Source organism: Rissa tridactyla, chromosome 4 (genome assembly GCF_028500815.1).
Source record: "Rissa tridactyla isolate bRisTri1 chromosome 4, bRisTri1.patW.cur.20221130, whole genome shotgun sequence".
NCBI lineage: Eukaryota > Metazoa > Chordata > Aves > Charadriiformes > Laridae > Rissa > Rissa tridactyla.
Genome location: NC_071469.1, coordinates 72690958 through 72711759, shown reverse-complemented (window position 1 = coordinate 72711759; position 20802 = coordinate 72690958). Strand labels below are relative to the sequence as shown.

The window sequence follows — 20802 nt, the reverse complement described above, 5'->3', positions numbered from 1 at the left end:
GCCTCAGAGTTTGAGATAGCCCTCTTGCACAAACAAAGTCTTGACCGTTTACATCTGGTCTGCTCTCCCGTATTTTTCTGTCTTGCAAAATTAGTTATTTGGAAACTGTTCTGTTTTATGACTTCTCCAGTAATTCGCTGCTACATCTACTGGTGCCCAGGCTGTTTTCTTTTGTGTTTCATCGATGACTCTATTGCCAAATTGGCATTACAGCAGTGCCCCTAGCTCCCAGCAAGCTCTCTGACAGCAGATGAATGGTAAGTGGTACCTTTCTGGTTGCACAACGAAGGTGTGAGACTGGTGTGTAAGTTTGTCCCTTGGTGTTACAGGGCAGCAGTGAATTAATTAGGGGTTTTCATGTGCTAAATTCAAGCACAATTTGCAGTTGAAGGTGAGAGGTTCTTAGGTTGAGATGCTTTTGATTACCTCCCCCAGCACCTCAGGCTCTGCTTCAGCGCAGCACGGGGTCTGTGTGATGTGTTTGTTGTGTTTGCAGGGGGGAAAAGCCTTCATCTCCCTCTCTGGGGTCCTTCTCCCTCTAACTGTGCTGGCTGAATCCTCCTCCTCGCTGGAAGGCATGGCAGGAAGGAGAAGCTGAGGGGTACGACACCAGGCCAGTGCATGGCATCTTTCTGGGATGCCGCTCACCCCTCAACTGCCTTCCCTGATCCCAGGACTGCCAGCACGTTCTGCCACTGCTGTTTTTGCAGGGGGGGCAATGCCTGATGTGTTGAAAGCGTCTGCTGCCTTCATTCTTGATCACCAGAACACCTCTGAGTAAATATTCCTCTGAGCCCTTGGCTGCCCATGAGCATAAACCGACAGTTGTCTGAACGTCTGGGCTCCCCCTTCTCTGAGTCGAGTGGGATCAAGTCTCCTGTAGGATCACAGCATCAGCAGCCAGTCGCTAACGGCAGGGAAGCAGCATTTCCTCCCAGCCGATTTAGGGATTTCCCAGCTCATGTTGCAGCTGAGCTGCAAGGGGAGCGCGTTGCACTTGAGGTGTAAGATCTGATGCTGAGGGGTCTTTCCTCAGCCTTGTGCACGTGTGCAAAGTGTTGGGTTTGGGTGGTTTTTTCCCACTCTGAGCTTGGGATAGGAGCTGCGCAAGGTGACAGATTTTCTGAATGTTTGTGTGCTGGCATCCATCTGGATACTCGGATCGTCCTGGAGGCTGGAATTCTCTTTAGTCACGGGAGTTAAATAGATCTGTTCAAGCAATCTGGACATGAAGCTCCCCTCAGCGTACAGATGGAGCTGAAGCGCACAATGGCTTCCATCTGCATATCAAAGCCGTGGACATATGGACAGGGTTCTCCCCAGCACCCGCTGCCTCCGACCAGGCTCCTTTGGCTGCTCCACAGGGCCTCACATCCTATGAGTATATCTTAATGTGCTCTTGAACTGGGGGGGCTATTTCTAGCCTTTTCAGCCGCTCTGAAGAACAGAGGTCCAACAGACACGCTGGGTGTCTGGGTTCAGTTTCCACTCCCCACCTCCCAGGGCACAAGCACCCACAGTGCAGTGCAGAGAGATCCCAGCACGTCACTGAATAATTCAGCAGAGTTTGGCTCAGCTTGTCACCGGGGGAAGGTTGTGGATTGAAGACTACAGAGAAAGCATCCACGCTTCCCCATCCAGGCCCAAGGGCATACTGGTGGTTTCGCAATCCCCAGCTGGGCATGGAGGACCTCATTAAAAGGGAGCCAGTGCAGAGCAGACAGGAGACACCTACCCCAATCCAGTCTGTCCTCACTGGCCTGCGGTGCACTGTTAGAACAGGGTATTTGTACAGCGTAATGATGTGGCTGTCGGGACAGATGTAAAAGTGAAGCGTGCAAGAAAACCTCTGGAGGTGCCATCAAGCTCTGAACAGAGTGATTTGTTGCCGTTGTGCAAGTTGCCAGCTTTGGTGACTCACTCATCTTGCTGTGGCTTGATCTTGCATCTGGCTGGTAATGTGAGGTTCTAAGAAGCCAGAAAACGTGCTGCCTTCCTCCTCCTCCTCTAGGCAGTAGTCATACATCCACAAATACATATGCTCACTCCTTCATGCCTTCTGCTTCCTCAGCCAGCAATGAGTTACACTCAACATGTGTAACTTCTTTCAAGTCAAACTTCAGGTGGTTTCGTGACATATACTGCTGTAGGCTGTAGCCAAAGGAAGGACCTGATTCCAGTTGTCAGGGGCAGCCGGAGAGAAGGACAGTGGCTGAAGCAGACTTCGGCATGCAGTTTGGGTTTGTGACTGGTAAAGCATCAGAAAGGAGGGAGGATAATACTCACCAAAGCAGCGAAAACAGCATCTGCTCTCATTCTGGTAAGAAGGGGTGGTGAGCAGAATTTCATTGACAAAAAAAAGCTTTGTGATGAGTGCACAAAGCTGATGAAAGGATGGGCAGTGCCTCAAATATGAGGAGGCTGGTTTGCAGCAAAGGCAAAAGGTTCTGATTTTACTGGGAGCAAACTCAACCCCTGGTCCTCTGGGCTCAGGAGCTTATAAATGTTGAAAAAATCCCCTTGGTGGGACAGAAAAATAGGGGGAGAAAAATCAGTACAGAATGTACCAGGGGTGCAAAGACGTGAGCGACTATGGAGCAAAAAGGAAAAACTGAGGGGAAAACTGCACATTGGTGGCTGTTGGAAGGTTTCCTGCAGCTGCAGAGCAGTGGAAGCTGTGGGTGGGGAGGAGCGCAGAGAGGGACAAATCTCAGACGGAAGTCATTTTATACATACATACACATATAAATATATACCTGTGTGTGTCTTATATACGTAGGTGTGTGTCTGTATATAGATACATAGTGAAACTGGCCCAGGCTGCTCTGTGGAAGCTCTGAATTGTACTGAAGCAGGGGTTATTGTGCCTTGCTGTGATTCATCGGTTGAGTCAGCCTGCTCCTAATGGAGCTACCTTAGGTGTTGCTTGGCAGTTGCAGCAGTTCTGGAAAAGAAGGGCAAGCACGCGTCCCGCACGCCAGCTCCGGCACAACCAGCTACATTTGCCCTTTGGGTCCTCGTGCTGTCGTCAAGAGAGCAGAAATCATGTGCAATCCTATTTTATCCAATTATATTCTCCTGTAATTAGACTTTCCTGGACTTGTCAAGCCTGGCTGCCCAGAGGGAAAACGAAGGGATTTTTTTTTTGAGCTCTGTTCATGTTCACCCAGAGCGCTGCTGCAAAAGGATTTCCAAGCACGTTGCTCTAATGAGCGCCTTTGATGGCTGTGGCGTGCCGAGACCAACCCTGACCGGTGTTGCTTCCCTGACCCCTTGTTCTTCTCCCCTGCCCAGCTGTGGGTATCTACCTGTTCTCCTGCCTTACGCTTAAATCCAAGGAGTTTGTAGCCTGCGCTTGTCGCTCCTCCTTTGCCCTCCCACAGTGTTTGTACAGCATCTGGCACTCGGTAACAGGCAGAAATGCAAATACAGGACTTACCGTTTGCTTTCCTTAGCAGCTAATTTTAGGCAAACTGGTGATTTTAGTGGTCTTTCCTCCCTTGGAGAGAGGAGGGGAGGCTCTGTGAGCTACAAAGCAACTGAGAAAGGGTTTAGCTTTTTATTTCAACGGAGTGAGTCCTTTCCTTGGTGTTTAAAGCTGAGCTTTTACCAGCTACGTCCCATGTAGGACACGGTTTTGATTACTTTGGTTTCTGCTGCTAATGAATCCCAGGCAGGGCTTCAGATGCAGTTTGAAATGATCAAATGCTACAGGGTAGGGAAGAGAGTAACGCAAACCTCGTAGAGAGGAGATGACTCCTAACTTGGTGGCTTTGCTGAAATGCTTGTGCTCTGAAATTATGTGGTTTCTTGTGCATCTAAGTGTAGCTGTGTGCTCGTAGAGACGCAAATCTTGCTAGAAGTGAGCAGGGGCTTTGGCTTTTGGAGGTGCCGTGTCTAGGAGGGATCACTGTTTTCTCCAAAGCTCTTGTGTGTCAGTGGTGGCTTGCTTTGAATTTTGCTTGAACTTGGGGTCGGTTGGGATGTTTTCTCTCCCTGTTTTTTTGCCCTGTGTGAAAGATCTGGCATGCGCCCAGTCGGAGTGTTCTCCGCACACTTCAGTAGTTCTCGTGTGAAGCGCGGCCCCTTCCCCCTCCGCCTTGTCTCTGGTTACCAGGGCTCCTCAATCTGGCATTTAGGCTAGCAGCATTTGCTTGTGAATAGCCAGAGCTGAGATGATGCGCTGAAGCAGTGGCCCTGCCTCGGTCCAGCCACAGGGGATGGTAACGTACAACACAGAGCTGGGCGCAGCCAGGATATGGACCCCCTCTGTACCGATGGGAAGGTAGGATGAGGTCTATTTTTAACCAATTAATCGAGTTATCAGGGAGATATCTGCAGGTCCTGAAGTGCTACTAGTAGTCCATGGGTGCTACTAGTATGGGTGGGTGGGAGCCTGAGGAAAGCCCAAAGCAGATCCAAGCGAGGGGTGAGTTGACCACTTTCTGCTATAGCCGCTTGGTCTCCGAGTTAGCAGAGAAACAGGCCAGCTGACAGCTCTTCTGACAGTAAGGTTTTAGCCTGGATAATTTTGCTTTCAACATATTTTGATGTAACGTGGCTTTTTAACTGTGGTCCTTCTGAACTGTCGGCACACAAGGCAGTCTCCAGCCACAGGTCCCTGCTAATAGTGTGCGTGTAGCAGCCTGTGACAAGGGACACGTCAGTGTTGGGAGCAGCAGTCAGTTCTCAAAGCAGCCTTAAAGCCGTGTTGGACTTTAGAGGGAATAAGCCCAAATGGGAATCTGTGATGAGAGGAGCACACCTGGGAGCAGGCATTTTTGTGCAAGAGAGCAGCATTTACTGTGAACTTGTGTTCTGGTAAGTGCCCTGTCACTCTTTGCTCTTGTGCTGGGAGTGCTGCGACCGGCGTCTCTGCTTTGCAGGGTTCAGGGCCAAGACCTCAGGCTGCCGGTAGAGCCGGGCAGCTGTGGGAGTCAGTGCCTGTATTGGCACCACGTGTAGCTTTTGGGAAGTGCTTGGCTCTGCTCACGACGGTACCTGTGTTGCTTTGACCTTTTCTGGCTGCACCAGTTCTGTCTCCTTTGCTGCAAGCCAACCTCGTCTTGCTCTTCGAACTCACAGCTGAAGTTAAGGGCACTTGAAGTGGTGGTGAGAGGAGGTCTTGTTAAATGGGGAGTTGTGCAGTTGTTTCTTGCCACAGAGATGTGCGATTAATTGTGTCTCACTAACAAACAGCAGAGCGGAGCACAGCTTGCATACAGGAGCTGCACGCAAGCTGGATCAGGGCTTGTTTGATTATGTCGGTTTCTTTTTCCCTGCCCTTGGCGATGTTCCCAGCCGTTGTGCTGTTCCCTCTCTCCGCATTGTAGAAAGCGAGGGAGTTGGGGGCTTGCAGTCCTGGGACATCGCCGCAGAAGGATGGGGGATTGGTCTGTCATGTTGCCGTGCTTCAATCATCATACTCACAGCTATATTGTATCCTTGCCTGTATTGTTGCTCCCATCAGGATCAGTCTTGGCTTTTCATCACCCCTATCTCAGCTCCCCTGTGCAGTCACTTTGGATTCAGAAGAGAACCTTCTAGCAGCAGTTAGTCACCCACCTAGGTGCATTTTTCTTCTGCAGAAAGTTGGAGGGTTTGCGATCTGCCTACTCCACCCACGGCTGCCTATTCAGACACCCAGTTTCCTATGTGACAAGAAAAATACAGCTGTAGTCATCATCTCCCTGCAGGAAGGCATGAAGAACAAGGTTTGGACAAAGGCAGCCCCCATTGAAATTGCCCCTTCTGGTAGATGCACAGTGATTGTCTCCTGTCTTGGGCTACCCAGATGGTGTCTTGGAGCTTGAGAGGAATCTGATGGGTTTGTGAAAGGTTTGGGTTGGAGAGGTGTAATATGGTGGCTTAGGTGGGGATCCAGGACCCCTGCAAGGCTTTCTGTGCAGTGCTGGCAGTGTGTCCTGCGCAGCTTCTCTTGGCCTGTACTTGCAGATGGCACTTCCACGGTGCCAAAGACAACAGACTCCAGGAGCTTCTGTCCTCAATGCACTGCAAGCCTTGCCCATGTAAAAATGAGTGGGGACCAACACAGGGTGATGGGCTTGAGGTCACTGGTGCTCCGGTGAAGTCCCTGGCTCTTCCTCACGGCACGGCGGGTCCGAGAGCCCCTACCTCCCCCGGGCAGCCTGGCATGACCAACCTGTTGCTGACTCCTTACACAGCTGCTGGATAGGTCAGCACTGTGTATGCAGAGAAGCACATTTGTCTTTAATCCTGTAATTGAGTGTTTCGGTAACAACTTGTCTGTAAAGATCAAAAGCCGAGGTACAGGCTACTTCCTGCCTGGTACCAGACATGGCTTGAAAGATTCAGCTTCCCTGCACACAAGTACCTCCTCCTGTATTCTTTGCAGAGAAGCTGTAGGGCTGCCTTCTCCCTGAATGCTCCACGGCTGGAGGGCAGTGTCCTGACTTGGCTGAGTGTCATTTGTAACCTTTCCAGGACAGAGATTACCACAGTACCCTTGCCTGCATGAGGATATTCCCTCCTGGGTGCCAGGGCACACTTGGCCCCTGGAGAGGGCTGCCATTTTGTGTGCTAAAAGGGGCAGTTGGAGCGGATGATGCGACTGGAGAAAGCCTTGGTGGCCACTTAGCGTATTTCCAGGCAAGCTGCAGGGTGTGGAGGGCTGCTCCCATTGTGCAGGGAACAAAGCTGAGCTATTCGCTGGCCTGTGACAGGCACTGGGGATGGAAGAAATGCCATCGAGATTTAGAGTCGTTTCTGCACAGCCCTTGGAGGTCCTTGCCAAGAACAGACAGATACCATATGAAGATGAGAGGTGGCGGGGCTGCCTCTCTGTGTGGTTTGCAGCCCTGATTCCTCCTCGCTGTGGCCCCATGCAGATCTGTGGAGCTTCCTAGAAATAAAAGGAGCCTCTCTTCTCTCTCTCCCATTTGTGCGTGGAGGTGAGGTCCCCAGCCTTGGAGAAGTCCTTCACAGGGCTGCTGCCTTCCCGACTGGCTGCTGTAAAGGCCAGGCTGCCCTGCTGGCTGTGCCTCTCCTGTGTGTTGCTCTCTGCACCCTCCTTCAGAGCCCAGTGTGCCTTTTGAGCTCAGCTTTTCCCATCAGTGAGCGAGAGGGAACCCACATCCAACCCTGGGTCAGGATAACTACAGCCAGAGAGGTGAGACGTGCCCTTAGCCCACGCTGATGACCAGCCCTTGCTCAAGGCAGAGCTGGAAGGGGCTGGTGTTGGTTCGTGTATGGCTGGAGGGAGCAGCTCGAAAAGCCATCGTAAAATAGGCCATCTGTCGCCGCTGTGCAGATCTGCTGGGCTCCGCTGCACTCGGCATTTCACCTCGCTTTAATGTGCTTCTGCCTCCAAGGAATAAAAGACCCTCCGCATCACAGATAAATGCAGATTCTCACTGGGGTCTGGCATGTCCTCTGCCTCTGCACGTGCCTCCTGGCCCCCAGCAGTGGGCAAGTCCAGAGCATAAAGCCCGGATCAAGAGAGAGGCAGGTCAGGGGCCTGTTGTGCACTAGGCAGGGTGATGGGAGGAGCGGGGGCTGCTGCTCTTTTGATTGTCCTGTGCTGTGGTTGCATGGGGCTGTTTGAGAAGTGTTTTCCCCGAGCAGCTGCTGGTGTTTCTGAAGCAGCTCCTTGCTCCATGTGAGTAATGGGGCTGGCTGCACGCACACCATGCAGCTGCAGCTCAAAAGAGCAATGTTGGACGGCTGTGGGAGCTCCTGTGGCGTCTGTCCCTGGAGTGACTCTGCTCAGCCTGCAGGCTGCCCCTCGTGTGCTGGCGTTCAGCTCTCGTACCAACAGCAGCACTTGGCTCTCATTGCCGTGCCCATCCAGGGACTAGGCACCATGTGAATGAAGCACCTCCTGCCCTGTCTACCTCTGTCACCAGCAGAGAGTGAACCTGGCACCTGATCTGTTTGAGCACCGTGTCCCTGATGGGGACACAGTGTCTGCTCCATGTCCGCATAAAGCTTGGGTGGATTTTCTTGGTGTCTAAGGCTCTATTCTGCATAAAAATAAGTGCTTTAAGTTCTCTGAGTGAAGGCTGTCACAGTAAGGCTGTTCAGCAGGTGGAAAAAGGTCCAAGGCTGGTCACTCTGTTCCTGGCACTAAGCATGAGTGTTCCTTCTGTGCAGAAACAGCAGGTACGCAGGGCCTGAGAGGTCAGGTGCTAGAGAGGGTCTGACTTACTTCAAGGGCAGCCTGTGGTGTTTCCGCACATCCACTGATCTTGGGCAGTTAGTGGAAGGTGCCAGGCAGGCCTGTACTGCACGTTTTCCCTGCCTTGTGCATCTGATTTTTAACAGTGTTTTCAGTGATGAGCACTAAAGTTTCCTGGACAGGCTTATGGCAGCTGGTCACATCTTATTCGCTCTGTAGTTAAACCTTGTCATCTTCCCTGCTTTATAGAGAAAGTGGTGGCTTATGAGCCTGACTAATTCAGATGTTTGCCTTTCCTCTCGCTTTTACCAAAGTCAGGTCTTGGTGCATGGTACTTCCTTAGCCCCTTTCCTGCCCTGCTGGTAAGGCACTCTTACCTTGCGTCTGTCACATTGCATCACATTTTGTCCCCCTCCTTTTGTTCGACTGATATGGCAGAGCTGTTTTAGCAAGGCCAGCACAAGCACCACTGATAGAGTTAAGCCCCATGAAACTGCTTCCAGCATTCCTGGAGTATTAGAAATAATCTGCTGAGATTGATATTTGGCTAACCAGCATAAGCATGTAGTGCAGTAGTGAGTTGGGCCAGGCAGGTAGGCAGCGCACAGCACACCGCTCGGGTGCCAACAGGCATGGAAGGTGCACAAGCTGCAACGGGGCTTATATGGTCTCAGATTCCTACTTGCTGCAAGGATAGGTCAGAGCACTCGGGGATCCACAGAGCCCAGCTCTGATTGAGCTCCAGGCGTCTGTGTGCCATCAGCTCCAGGGAAATGGCATGTGGAGCAGCAATTCCATTCTCTGCAGTTCACTGATGCTCCTAGACCTCGTCCTGCCTGACAGTGGTGAGAATGGCTGGGCAAAGGAGGAGGGCAAGTTCTAGGTCTTGTGCTGAGCAGGGCCACACTGAGGTGTGAATTCCTGCACTCTTGGCAACAGGTTCCCCTGGGCCCCCCCTGCCCTGAGAGGACAGATATGCCCAGCAGCGTGGGTGCCCAGCGTCACAGGGACCTGGTGGGGAGGTGGAGCTGTGGCAGGGCAGCCAGCACAGCTGAAACCCTCTGCATAAGGAGCTGTTTGTTTTACTGAATTGTTAAGCCCCATTGACAACAGCGGCCCCCCCTCCTCTCACACTCGAGGAACTGTGGTGGCCACACACTGATCCTTTCTCTTGTCTTGCGCTTTAGGCACCAAATTAGGGTTATTCTTCCCCGAATCCTTCTGACTGGCTGTTGACTTTTGCTCTCGCTCTCTGCAGGCATACGAGTGGGCCTTGGAAGGGATGCGACACCTTGCCTGCATCAGCATGGAGGACTGCAGCTCTGCCGAGCACTGTGCAGGTGTCATCAAGTGTCTGGAGAGTTACAAGGGGCAGCACCCAGACATCAGCGATGCCCGGTTCCAGGAGATGAAGGAGCTGGCCTGTGAGCTGAAGAGTGACAAGGGACTCAAGCAGTGGAAATTTGCCTGGTCCAAATGCCAGGAGACCAAGCTGGTTTTTGAAAAGAAACTCGAAGCAGCCTTGAGAACACGGAGGTCTCTGCTGTCAGACCGCAAACCAGCTGCGGGGGAGCAGCCCCGGGCTGGCAGTGAGGCTGGCAGTCTGTCCCACCGGAGGCACTCCGAGGGGGCCACCTCCGGGTCCCACTGGGACAGGACATACAGTGCGTCCCACTGCTACAACAGGCCCAACTGCTCTCCGGGGTGGACTAAGGAGAAGGCTCCCTCGCCCTCCCTGAGCTGCCCTGGCGATGGCAGTGCTGGGGAAGAATTTGCCTGCCAAGCTGCTCTCAGCCCCGGTTCTCACTCGAGCAGAGTTTCTTTTGCCAACGGGGCCTCCAAGTCTCCAAAACTGCCTGAAGAAAAGCCAAACCTGGAGAGCATATTAGAAAACCTGGAGGTGAAGCCATCCTGCACATCCACTCCAGCCTCTGGGAAGCTGCCTCCCAGGAGGATGCTCCGGAAGGCCCAAAGCTTTGACCTCCCCTGCGGTGAGAGCCTGTGGTCAGGCTGCCAGAGGACGCTGAGTGAGCCGGCAAGATACGGCAACACCGGTGTCTTTATTAAGGGCCTGGAGGTGAGCAGCACTGAGCTGGTGGACAGGACTTTCGCGCTGCGGCAGCAAGCTGGTCACAGCTGGGCTGCAGACTGCCTGCCGGAGGGACAGAGGGGCTGCCTCTCCGTGTCGGAATCCAAGAGCTGGGGCAGGTAAGTGGCTGTGACACTCGGTGTTCTGGTCCTCAGGGTGGTGAAAAGGCAGCCAGCAAAGGTGTGAAGAGCTCTGCGGTGACAGTTACTTTGACAGTGGGTACAGGGTGGATAGATAGAGATGTAGCTCCAGCTTTTCTGCCACGGGGATGTCCCCACACAACCTGGCAGCTGCCTCTGGGGAGAGGCAGGGAAATGGGATCTCTTATTCCTCCCCCGCAGCACGGTTCTTCCGTCGGAGGGGAAAGAACAGTTCCCAGGCGGGACAGGGAGTCTCTGAACGTTGCTGGCAGCGGAGGATGAGGATTTGCGAAAATGTAGTATTTGGGAACCTAGCAAACCAGTAGTACAGGTGCAGTGGGAGAGCAGAAGCGTAGTGCATCATCCCACATGCTTTTGGGGGGTACTGTACCCAGACTGGTAGGGACACACTTCCAGTAACCTGTGGCAGCAGCTTCACAGGTCAGAAGGTGTTTGTCTTTGCCCTTTGGGGCTGAGATCTCTGTTTGGGTAGCCAACAGCTGGCTTTTGTTCTCTTCCTTCGTTGTCCTTGAGGTTTTCAATTTAGCTTTGTTGTCATACTGCAAAATGCCTAGGCTATGGAGAGCTGTTCTTGAAAGGGCAGGTCTTTCAGCTGCTCTCATTGGAAAAGATTTTAAAAAAATATTAAAAAGTAGCAGTGGTAGAGGTGAGAAACTTAGTGCTGAAGGCAGGGGGATCACAGAGCCCCTCCACTGCTTCTGCTCTGGATGGGATGGCTGGAGACAGTGAAATCCTCTGAAAGGGGCCTCTGATAGCCTAGTGTGTGTCAGGAAAGCTCATGGCAGGGGATGAACCCCAGCAGATAGGAAGCCAACTGCTTTGCTTTTCCAGGGAGCAATGCAGCAGTCCTCCTGTCCATGGGCACTCAGGCAGTCCGGCTGTTCTGTCTTCTGCCCGGCCAGAGGAGTTGGCTTGGGGGAGAGCTGAGAGGCAGGGAAGGCAGGCACACGCTGGAGTAGTTATGTTTGGTGTTGCACTGCCTCACAGTGGAAACCTTGAGTACCTAAGAGCAATCCTTTCAGAGGCATGCGGAGCAACCCGTGCTAGGAACGGCTGTTTGCTGATGAAGTGATACGAGGTTTGTTTCCCACTCTCATTTTTTACTGGGACAAGCCCAACAGCACCTGGGTCCAAAGCTGGTGTTTTCCCAGGGTTAACATTGCCTCCCACAGCATCCAGTCATCAGGCTGACTCCTCCTCACAGAAGTTATTGTGGCCTCTTCTGTCCCTGTTGTTTCAGGAGTGCAGCCGTTCGCCGGGCAGCCAGAGCAGGGGCTGGATGGGCCCAGGGGTGTGTGTCCTGCGGAGGTTGGGTCAGGACCACAGCTAACCTGGGGCTCACCCTTCCTGAACAGAAAGGCTGACAGTGTTCCTTGGATCAGCCATGAGCTTTGTCAGTGCTCAGGGTCCGAGCTATCAAGGACAATTGTGAACTTGAGCTTGGATGGTGCTGAGGGATCATCTCATCTCTGTGTTGGGTCTTGGGGAGAACTTCCATGGGGATAGTCTAGAGCTTTGCAGGTACTCTGACTGCTGTTGCCCTGCTGCATTCTGGGTCCCTTCAAGGCTGAGTGTTTCCTATTGCAGCAAGCTGCGGCACATCATTGATGAGATGGTAACCACAGAGCGGGAATACGTGAGGTCGCTTTGCTACATCATCGATAGCTACTTCCCCGAGATGGAGCGCCTCGACCTCCCCCAGGACCTGCGTGGGAAGCGCAGTGTCATTTTTGGGAACCTGGAGAAACTCTACGACTTCCACAGCCAGTACTTCCTGCGAGAGCTCGAGAGCTGCTGCAACCACCCGCTGCGGGTCAGCCACTGCTTCCTCCGACACGTAAGGCATCAGCACCTTCCCCCCGGGGTCGGACTCCTCCGGACACGTGCTTGGAGCCTCTGCCCAGTTTGGCTGCTCACCTGTGTGTTAGTGGGCTGTGGCTCTTTTCGGGAGGGAGAGAACTACCCTGTGCTGGCTTGGTTTGTCCCCTGCCGGCTCAAATGCTAGGTTGGACTGGGATGGTTCTGTGAGGGTGAGCCCAGGCAGCAGCAGATGCTCTTGGCCTTTCCTGTTGCTCTTTGCTACCAAGAGATGCTGCCAGGGAAGCAAAATGTCTGCTCCTTAAAGCCCACCTGCTTCTGCAGGGGCATCCCTTACCCTGTCTTCTGTCTGTGGTGTCAATGTGGAATGACTTCAGTGAGCGAGAGGTGCAGACCTGCTGCTCTTCTTGAAAAGGGCTGCTAGGGAGAAGCAGGGGGCACTGGTCTTAAGCTCAGCAGTCCATGCATGTTTGCTGCTGCTGGTATCTGTTGGGGTATATAAGGGGCAAGCGGTAGCAGGACTGTGGGTTAAAAAGTCCTAGCTATTGTAGGAGTAGGAAGACAAGAACATTCCTGGCTCTTAATGAACTTGAAGCAAAGTCATTCCTATCATAGGAGGCCCTGGTGCAGCCTGGGGGGGGCAGAAGTACTGGAGTAACCAACCCAGGGGTGTGCCCATCACTGCATCCAGGGTGTGCGCTGGTCTCATGTGGGATCTCTTTTGCAGAAAGACCAGTTTGGGATGTATGCATTGTATAGCAAGAACAAGCCGAAGTCGGACTCGCTGCTGGCCAGCCATGGGAATACCTTCTTCAAGGTAAATTCCGTTGCCTGCATCCTGGTTACTCTTGGTGTTTGGGTCACCAATCTGTTTAAACAAGCCCAGCTTTCCTGCTTGAGGTGTGCTCAGCGCTACCTCTGCTTTCCTAGCACAGCTCTTTGCACAAGTATATGTGGGGGAAGACAGGCAGAGGTGCAGTGAGTGCTTTGGAAAGGAGCCTAGCACACAGCAGCATTGGTCCTGTAGCCTTGCATTTCCCCGCAGAGCGAAGAGAGCCAACCCAGTCAGGAAAGCTGTGGGTGTTAGTGCCTGCCTGGGGGCACAGGGCTCTCCGTGGGAACCTGCTGCTTTCACTCTCTGCTGCCTTTCTCAGTTCAAGCAGGTGCAGCTTGGGGATAAGATGGACCTGGCCTCCTACCTGCTGAAACCCATCCAGCGGATGAGCAAATATGCCCTGCTCCTGAAGGACCTGATCAAGGAGTGCAGTGAGGCGCAAGAGCAGGAGCTGGGTTACCTCCGTGCAGCTGAGGAGATGGTGAAGTTTCAGCTCCGGCACGGAAATGACCTGCTGGCCATGGATGCCATCCGTGACTGTGACGTACGTTCCAGTGTCCTCCCCTGCCCGGGGTGGGTCAGAGCCACACTTTTTCCCCTTCTCTAGACTTGGGGTCTTTGGATCATATGGTGAGCCTCCCCTCAAATTCCCACAGTGATCAGGGGGCTGTCTACCAGTAGCAGAACTACTGAGGCACAGAGCAAGGTCTCCTTGATCCGCTAGGACGGACAGCCTGGATGCTGTTACTTGAGCTGGGTGAGCTGCTTGTCATGAACATGCTCCCAGGTGCTTACTGCTGATGTGAGGCAGCCTGGCAGCCCTTGCAGATGGCGTCCTGCAGGCTGCCTTGAGCCCTTCCATCTGTCTTGAGCTGTTGATAAGACAGTCAGTTTACAAGAATGAATTCAGGCTGATGCTGATGTCAAGGGTAAGCCAAAATCTGCTAGGTGGGACTTGAAGGAGAGGCATGCAAAGTCTAGCACTGGAGGAGGAGAAGCCACAGGGCTCAGGGTGGAGGAAGATGGTTCTGGGGCGGGAAGAACTGAGGGCCTGGGCTTCTGACCCAGATGTGCTCTTGGCAGTGTGGTGGGACTCCTTTCCTCTTCAGTTCTCTTCTTTCCCCCAGGAGAAAGCTCTGGCTGCTGCCTCTAGGTGGCACCCCAGAGGTTTGTCTCAGATCTGCACAGGGTGGCAGGAGAGGGTCATCTGTGGGTTATGTCTAGGAGAAAGGTGCAGCTCTCCCCTGAGGTCTGAGCCAGTTGTTTCAGCCTGATGTGGCCTCTGGCAGTCCCACATAGCCCTATATCTTCAAGAGCCCTTCTGACATGACAGGTAGCTGCCACTTCTTTGCTACCTGGACCACAGCCATATGGGACCACGCTCTCCATGTCAACCTTGGGGTTGCCTGGAGCTGATCCTGCTGGGGTCTTACCAGAATGTTCCCTGTGTCCAGGTGAACCTGAAGGAGCAGGGGCAGCTGGTGCGGCAGGACGAGTTCACCATCTGGCTGGGCCGTAGGAAGTGCCAGCGACACGTCTTCCTCTTTGAGGACCTCATCCTGTTCAGCAAACCCAAGAGGATTGAGGGTGGCTTTGATGTGTATATCTACAAGCGCTCCTTCAAGGTAAGGGCAGCCCTGCAGCTCCCTCTTGAGCAGGAGGTGTCCATGGCTGGTTTTCCCATGGACACATGGCTCTGAAATGGGGAGCGGGAGCAGGAGCACCTTCAGGAGAAGTGCTACTCCCACCACTGCTATGCTTTCTCCAGGCCGTGGAGTGAAGCTAGAAGGGAATACTTCACGCATTGATGCCTGGGCCCCCTCTGTGCTGTGAGATGTGGGGCCAAGGTCTTCTAAGGGATGCTGAGTATGAGGGAAAGGCAGTGTGTGTGTGTGTGTGTGTGTGGCAGGGAGATGGTGCTGACTCTGGATGAAGCACTGGGAATTGCCTGGACTGTCTCTGCTCAGCTGTGTCCATATCGTACCTGCTCCTGTACAGACCCTCAGGCTCCTTCCCATTGGGTCTGCCGAGCTGGGGGTAGCTCTGGCACAGGGTGCAGACAGAGTTTACCCTTCCTGCTCCTGGTGGAACCCCATTTGATGCTTTGCTCTTCCTTTTGCTGGCAGACTGCAGACATTGGTCTGACGGAGAACTCCGGAGACAGTGGCCTGCGCTTTGAGATCTGGTTCCGAAGGCGAAAGTCCAGCGACACCTACATCCTCCAGGCCAGCTCAGCCGAGACTAAGCAGGCCTGGACCAGTGACATTGCCAAGATCCTGTGGCAGCAGGCAGCCCGCAATAAAGGTGTGATTCCTTCCCGGGGCGTCTGTGCCGCAAAAGGTGCGGGAGCCCGGTTCAGCTCGTGCTGTCCTGAGTAGGTTTGGAGCCTGTTACCTGGCAGCTCTGTGCAGTGAGCAGCTGTGTGCCAGCATGCAGCCTCAGGAGCATGCGCTGGGCTTGGCTGGGCATGTCCCTTCCCTGCCCCTCATCCCCCGGCCACTTGACCAGTCCAAGCTCTCTGTGGCTGTAGACACCTACCTGGACTCCATGAGAGAAACGGGAGATACTAGCACAGGGTTCCCTGCCCTGTGAGCATGGGCTGTGCTCCTGAATAGCTGCCTGTTCTCCCCACAGTCTTAGGCCACTGCTGGCGTGGCAGTTGTCTGGCTGAGTCCCTCCTCTCTGCCCCAGGCTTCCCGCTTGGCAGGAATTCTGTATGTGGCATGGCACTGAGCTACTTGGCCAGAGCAGGGCATGATTGCTTGTCTGTGGAGACTCCTCAGGCTGGGGAGCAAGGGGAGAACAGATCTAATCCCAGTACTTCAGGAGCGTGCTCTGGCCTGGGGCTGCATAGCGCCTGTGGGGCGGGTTGGAGCAACCTCACGATGTGGCTGTGGGTCTCTTCCTCTCCAGAAATCCGCATGCAGGAGATGGTCTCCATGGGTGTGGGCAACAAGCCGTTCCTGGATATCAAACCCAGTGAGGCAGCTATCAATGATCGTGCTATCGATTACATCATGAAAGGCAGAGGTCAGTGCCAGCCGTGCCTGCCCCATTGTTCCGTGTGGAGCAGGACTGGTGCTCAGGGCTTTTTTGGTGTGTTTTCTGGCAGGTGCCAGGACCAGAGCATCAATTGCGGTGTCTCTGTTTGACCATTCCAACCCGTACAAGAGGACACAGGCGCAGCTCTCCGCTGGCAGCACCCCCACTGCCTACAGCCCTTCCTCCTCCTCCCTGCTGGGACCCCTCAACCTCCACATGTACCTGGACCAGGCCCTGCTGCCTGGCGTCCTGGCCCCCGGCCGCCCCTTTGACATTGGCACCTGCATCGAGGAAGACGAGCTGGAGCACGAGACGAGCAGCCAGCCATCACTGAGTACGTATGAGCCCGCTGCTCCGCAATGCGCCCCGGGATGTTTGGGCTCGTCCCCACACCTTGTTCCCTGCTTGTGCGGTTGGACCAGGCTCACTGGGGTCATGGCAATCCCTTCCCCATAGCCAAAGTGGGGCAAGGAGGGCCCTGGCATTCTGTGCCAGTTCTGCCTCAGCTCTCATGGGGCGAGTTAGCTCAGAGACAGGGATTAATAAAGTGCCCACCCACCTGCCGCCATCCCCGTGGCAGGCTTGGTGCCGCACACTGGGGCTGCCATGGTCTTGGAGACCAGTGCTCGTGTCTCTGCCTGCCCCTCTCGTGCGAGGCGCTCTGTCCCTTGCTCTGGCCAGCCACGTCCAGTGACACCTTGGCTTCCCCTATGTGAGCTTCCCTGGCCAGTCTGTGCCAATCACCAGCATCATTTGCTGCACTTCCTTGGGTTATTTTGTTGCTGGTGGCTTTAAAGAGGCCCAGACAGGAGTGTGGCTTATCTGTGGGCTTGTGTGGCCAGTGCCTCTGCAAACAGATACCTTAAGCGTGTGTGGCACAGGTCATATAGGCCAAACTCGTGGTCATCAGAGTGACCATCCTCTCCTCTCCCAGCAACAGAGAGCTCAGAGTCGTCACACTGCATGTCAGGCAGCGTCTCCAGCGGCTCCGACAGTGGCTGTGTCTCCAGCATCCCACAAGAAAGCTTCTGTGAAGACGTGGGCTCACCCTCCTACATGCCTCTGGGCTCACAACACAGCTCTGCCATGGAGGAGAAACCCCGGTTCGCAAACAGCCAGTACATTTCTGCAGTAAGTGCAAGCAGCCAAAGTACTCTCTTCACTTTGCCTGTTCCTGCAACTGCCTCCCCGGTTCAAGCTGCTGCCTCTCACGGTGGGGCTGAAGATGCTGCTTTTGGGCTAGGAGTCACTGTGGGGAAGTGACCTGTCCTCTTGCAGAGACTTGGCCTCCTCTGTTGTGAGGGCCGCTTCTGCGGTGGCCAAGATCCCCGAGGAGATGCACTGGAAAGGACCTGCAGTGCTGGAGGCTACATGCAGGAGCTGTAATGCTGTCTTGGGCTGGGGCACAGACGAAACCTCCTGGGATGGAGGGAGCTCTGCTGCAGATGCTGCTGAGCTCCTTTCCTGGAAGGTTTGGGCCTTTTTCGGGGAGCAATGAGGTGGAAGAGCGGGACCCTTTCGCTCTAAGATGTCAGTGTGTCTCCTCTTATGTTCCTGAGAGTTCTCAGTTGCTTCCCTTCCTACTAGATCGTGTCCTGATGCTGTTGTCCTCTAACCCTGTACTAATGCTGGCTTCTCTCCTCTGCAGAAAGCAGGCCAGGTCACCATAAGTCCCTCGACAATAGTGTGAGCCCCTCTGCACACGTATTCCGCCTAAGGAAGTGGAGTTGTTGTAAGTAGCCCCTGAAGGGGATTTTCCAGCAGCTCTGAGTGTTAGTCAGGTTTGTCAGTAGCTCTGAGTCAGGAGAACCTCACCCTCTGCTTCTCAATGAGAAGTTTTCCACACACGTTCCTGACTGATCTCTGAGGCTCCCATTCATCTGATTAGAGAAGACCAGCTCCCCTAGAGCCCTCTCCTTAAACAGCCGCTCTGATGCCTCCGGGTTTGGAGGAGCAGAAGCAAAACAAGCAAAATCCCTGTCAGGTAGCAGAGGGCTGAGCACCACCTACTCATCAGTCTTCAGATGAGCTGCTTCTCTCTGGATGCTGCCCAGCTGTCTAACCACTAATCTGTTTCCTGTAGCTGTTTGCCAAAATCCTGCTCTTCCTTAGTCCCTCTGAACTTTGCCTTAGGGAATCCATGGTATTCTCCCCAGGCTGGATTTATCCCACAGTTTCCTTTGAACCTCCGAAGGAAACTGCACATCACCAGGCAGAGGAACCTGCTAGGGTTATGGTCAGGATGTCCCGAGGGAGCTGCCAGATGTTGCTCCTGTATTTCCTGATTTCTGGAGGATGCCTTGTCTGATCTGAGGAGGGGGGGAGCCCTTGGAAAGCCACATCACGCCCCCTCAAACCCGCCTGCCTCTGGCTCCGCTCTTTCCTCCCCGTCCTTGGGACTGAGCAGAGGCGGGTGAGCACGAGGGAGGCAGGTTAGGCCGTCCGTGGTCAAGGCACAGGGTGGTAGATGGCTCGTAGGTTTGGCGCCGTGGGGCTGTTAGAAGCAGGCCCACGGCTTGTCGTCTGCAGGTGCAGGAGTTCAGAACCAGCCACGGTTCAAATTTAAGATCCAGAGCCCCTTCTCGGGGAGAGGGCGGGGGGGTGGTGGCTCACAGACAAGAGCTTTGAAGTGGCCACGAAGCAGCAGGGTTTGACAGCAGCGCGTAGCCTTGGGTGAGTCCTGAGGCGCAGGAACAGCCCTTCCCGGGGGTGGGGGGGAAGAGCCGCGCTTCTCCTGCGAGGCTCTCCCAGTAAAATGTTCTTTCCCCACCAAAATGCGGCTCTGACAAACCAATGGTTTTTTTCCAAGTGTTTTGCAAAATCGCCGCTGGCCGGGGCAGAGAGGGACCTGGGGGACCCTGCCACATCAGGGGAGTGCAGCCGGTCTAACCCATTGCACGGTGCTGTGTTCCAGGTTTGATTGCCATTTCAAACTCACTGAAGACCCCAGGCCTCTGACCAGCAGGAGGAGACAGTCTTCACCTATGAAGATATGGGGTTGTTGGGGTTTTTTTTACACATAATCAGCCTCTTTAAACAGTCCAAACCCTGACCTCTGGCTGGGGGGAAGTGCCGAGAAGGTTTCTGTCAGCTACACGTAATAGCTTTGGTGTTGGATGGGACCTTGGGCGTTCAAAACTTGTTAGCCCTATATTTAATGAGTAACAAGTAACATAGCAGTTTGGAGGGGGAAAAAAAAGAAAAAAAAAAAGTATTATTTTTAAAGCTATGAGCTGTACAGATTTTTGTTATGAGTGACTCTGTTACTATTTGTTCTGTAAGCTGCACATTTTATAAAGTTTTTTGGAAGGGCATGAATTAAAACTGAGGTATTTAAGAAAAGGAGCTTAACTGTTTCAGGGTTGTATTGACCTGGAGCTCAAGATTTAACGTCCTTCCTTTATGTTCTAAATATTTCTGTCATAGCAATAATTTATTTTCTTGGCTTAACACTTCTGTTTTAATAAAAGCAGTTTCATTGTTACGGTGAATTGTTTCTGCAGATGGTTCGTGCAGTGCCTCGGGTGCTGAGCTTATCTCTGCCTTAACCAGCTGCCAGCTCTTCCCTGTGCAACCTCTGCGCTCACCAGCTGCCACCTGCACCCTGTCACACCTCAGCAGTGTCCCAGGAGAGGGGGGGGGACATCCCAGGGAGGTCAGAGCAGCCAGCAGGGCCGTCTGCTGGAGGTCAGGAGGTGCAAATCGCCTCATTTCCTGGCTGTAATTTAAACTAATTTAAGCTGTAAGTCTCACTCTCCCCGCTGGGGCAGGGTCCTTGTCCTGGCGGCCCCGGGGTGACAGGGACTGGCTGCTGGCTTTGCCTCAGCCCCTCTCCGGGTACCCCAGACCCACCGTCGTGCCTTGTTTGAGGAGTTTTGGGTGGTGGTGGCACCTGAGACCACTGCAGGGGGTTTGATTATAATGCTGAAGCTTAACCACGCGTTGGGCGAGGTGGCACCGTGTAACAGCAGGGCAAACTTGGCCTGTTCCTGAGTAACACCAAAGCTCCCTGCGCGTCTGGGACACCCTCACCCTCTTCTGACAGGAAAGGAAAATGAGCAATTTTGGAAACTGTGGTTACTTGCTGCCAGGCTCCTGTTTACTCCAGGTTTTACGGAGCGCTGTAAATGGGGCTCCCCCAGCTGGGAGGGCAGTGGTGTCCCGTTCAGCCTGAGGACTCAGACGGAGCAGTCCTTTCTTTATCTGCAGTTTTCCTTCTCGGAGCTGCCATGGAATCTCGAATGTTAAGCCCACCCGAGTTGCTCTCAACGTACAGACCATCTCCCTTCCAGTTGGGAAATCCCCGTACTGTGCATAAACCACTTGGTTATTTTTCATAAGCTGGATGTTTTATAAACCTTGTTCTTTTTTTTTTTTGTAGAGACAGCAAAGAGAACACAGTTTGACACCTTTGTACAAAATTGTGTGGGGAAACAGTTGCACAGGGAAGATTTTAGAAGTCACTCTTTTAAAATAAATGCTGAGTTAATGCAAAATGTATGGGCTGTTGGGACAGCACTAGCTCGTGTCACAAGAGGGAGAGAATTTACTAATGCAACAAGAGGAACGTGAAACTTCCTGAATTTCTCAGTTTCAAAGGTTTCTGCATTGCTGGAAAAACCTTTAGTAATGTTTACCTGACACTGTTTTTTCAGGGTTTGATTGATTTGTCTAATAAAGGTTATTTTCTTTATATGAA

The 20802-nt window shown here is 53.4% G+C and overlaps 1 protein-coding gene across 6 annotated transcripts in view; it reads left to right on the top strand.

Moving 5' to 3' along the window:
• PLEKHG4 (pleckstrin homology and RhoGEF domain containing G4) overlaps window positions 1–20802 on the top strand; it is a 92163-nt gene extending 71361 nt beyond the window's left edge. Inside the window, exons 14-24 of one of the 6 annotated variants that reach the window (XM_054200267.1) lie at window positions 9417–10366; window positions 11996–12245; window positions 12954–13043; window positions 13381–13605; window positions 14516–14686; window positions 15188–15401; window positions 15975–16091; window positions 16174–16437; window positions 17038–17234; window positions 17752–17835; window positions 19018–20802. In XM_054200267.1, coding sequence (XP_054056242.1) covers window positions 9417–10366; window positions 11996–12245; window positions 12954–13043; window positions 13381–13605; window positions 14516–14686; window positions 15188–15401; window positions 15975–16091; window positions 16174–16437; window positions 17038–17234; window positions 17752–17793 — 2520 coding nt within the window. In that variant the 3' untranslated portion in view covers window positions 17794–17835; window positions 19018–20802. Of the gene's footprint in view, window positions 1–9416; window positions 10367–11995; window positions 12246–12953; window positions 13044–13380; window positions 13606–14515; window positions 14687–15187; window positions 15402–15974; window positions 16092–16173; window positions 16438–17037 lie in introns of all 6 variants that reach the window. The other 5 variants (XM_054200268.1, XM_054200266.1, XM_054200269.1 and 2 more) reach the window with 5 other exon arrangements.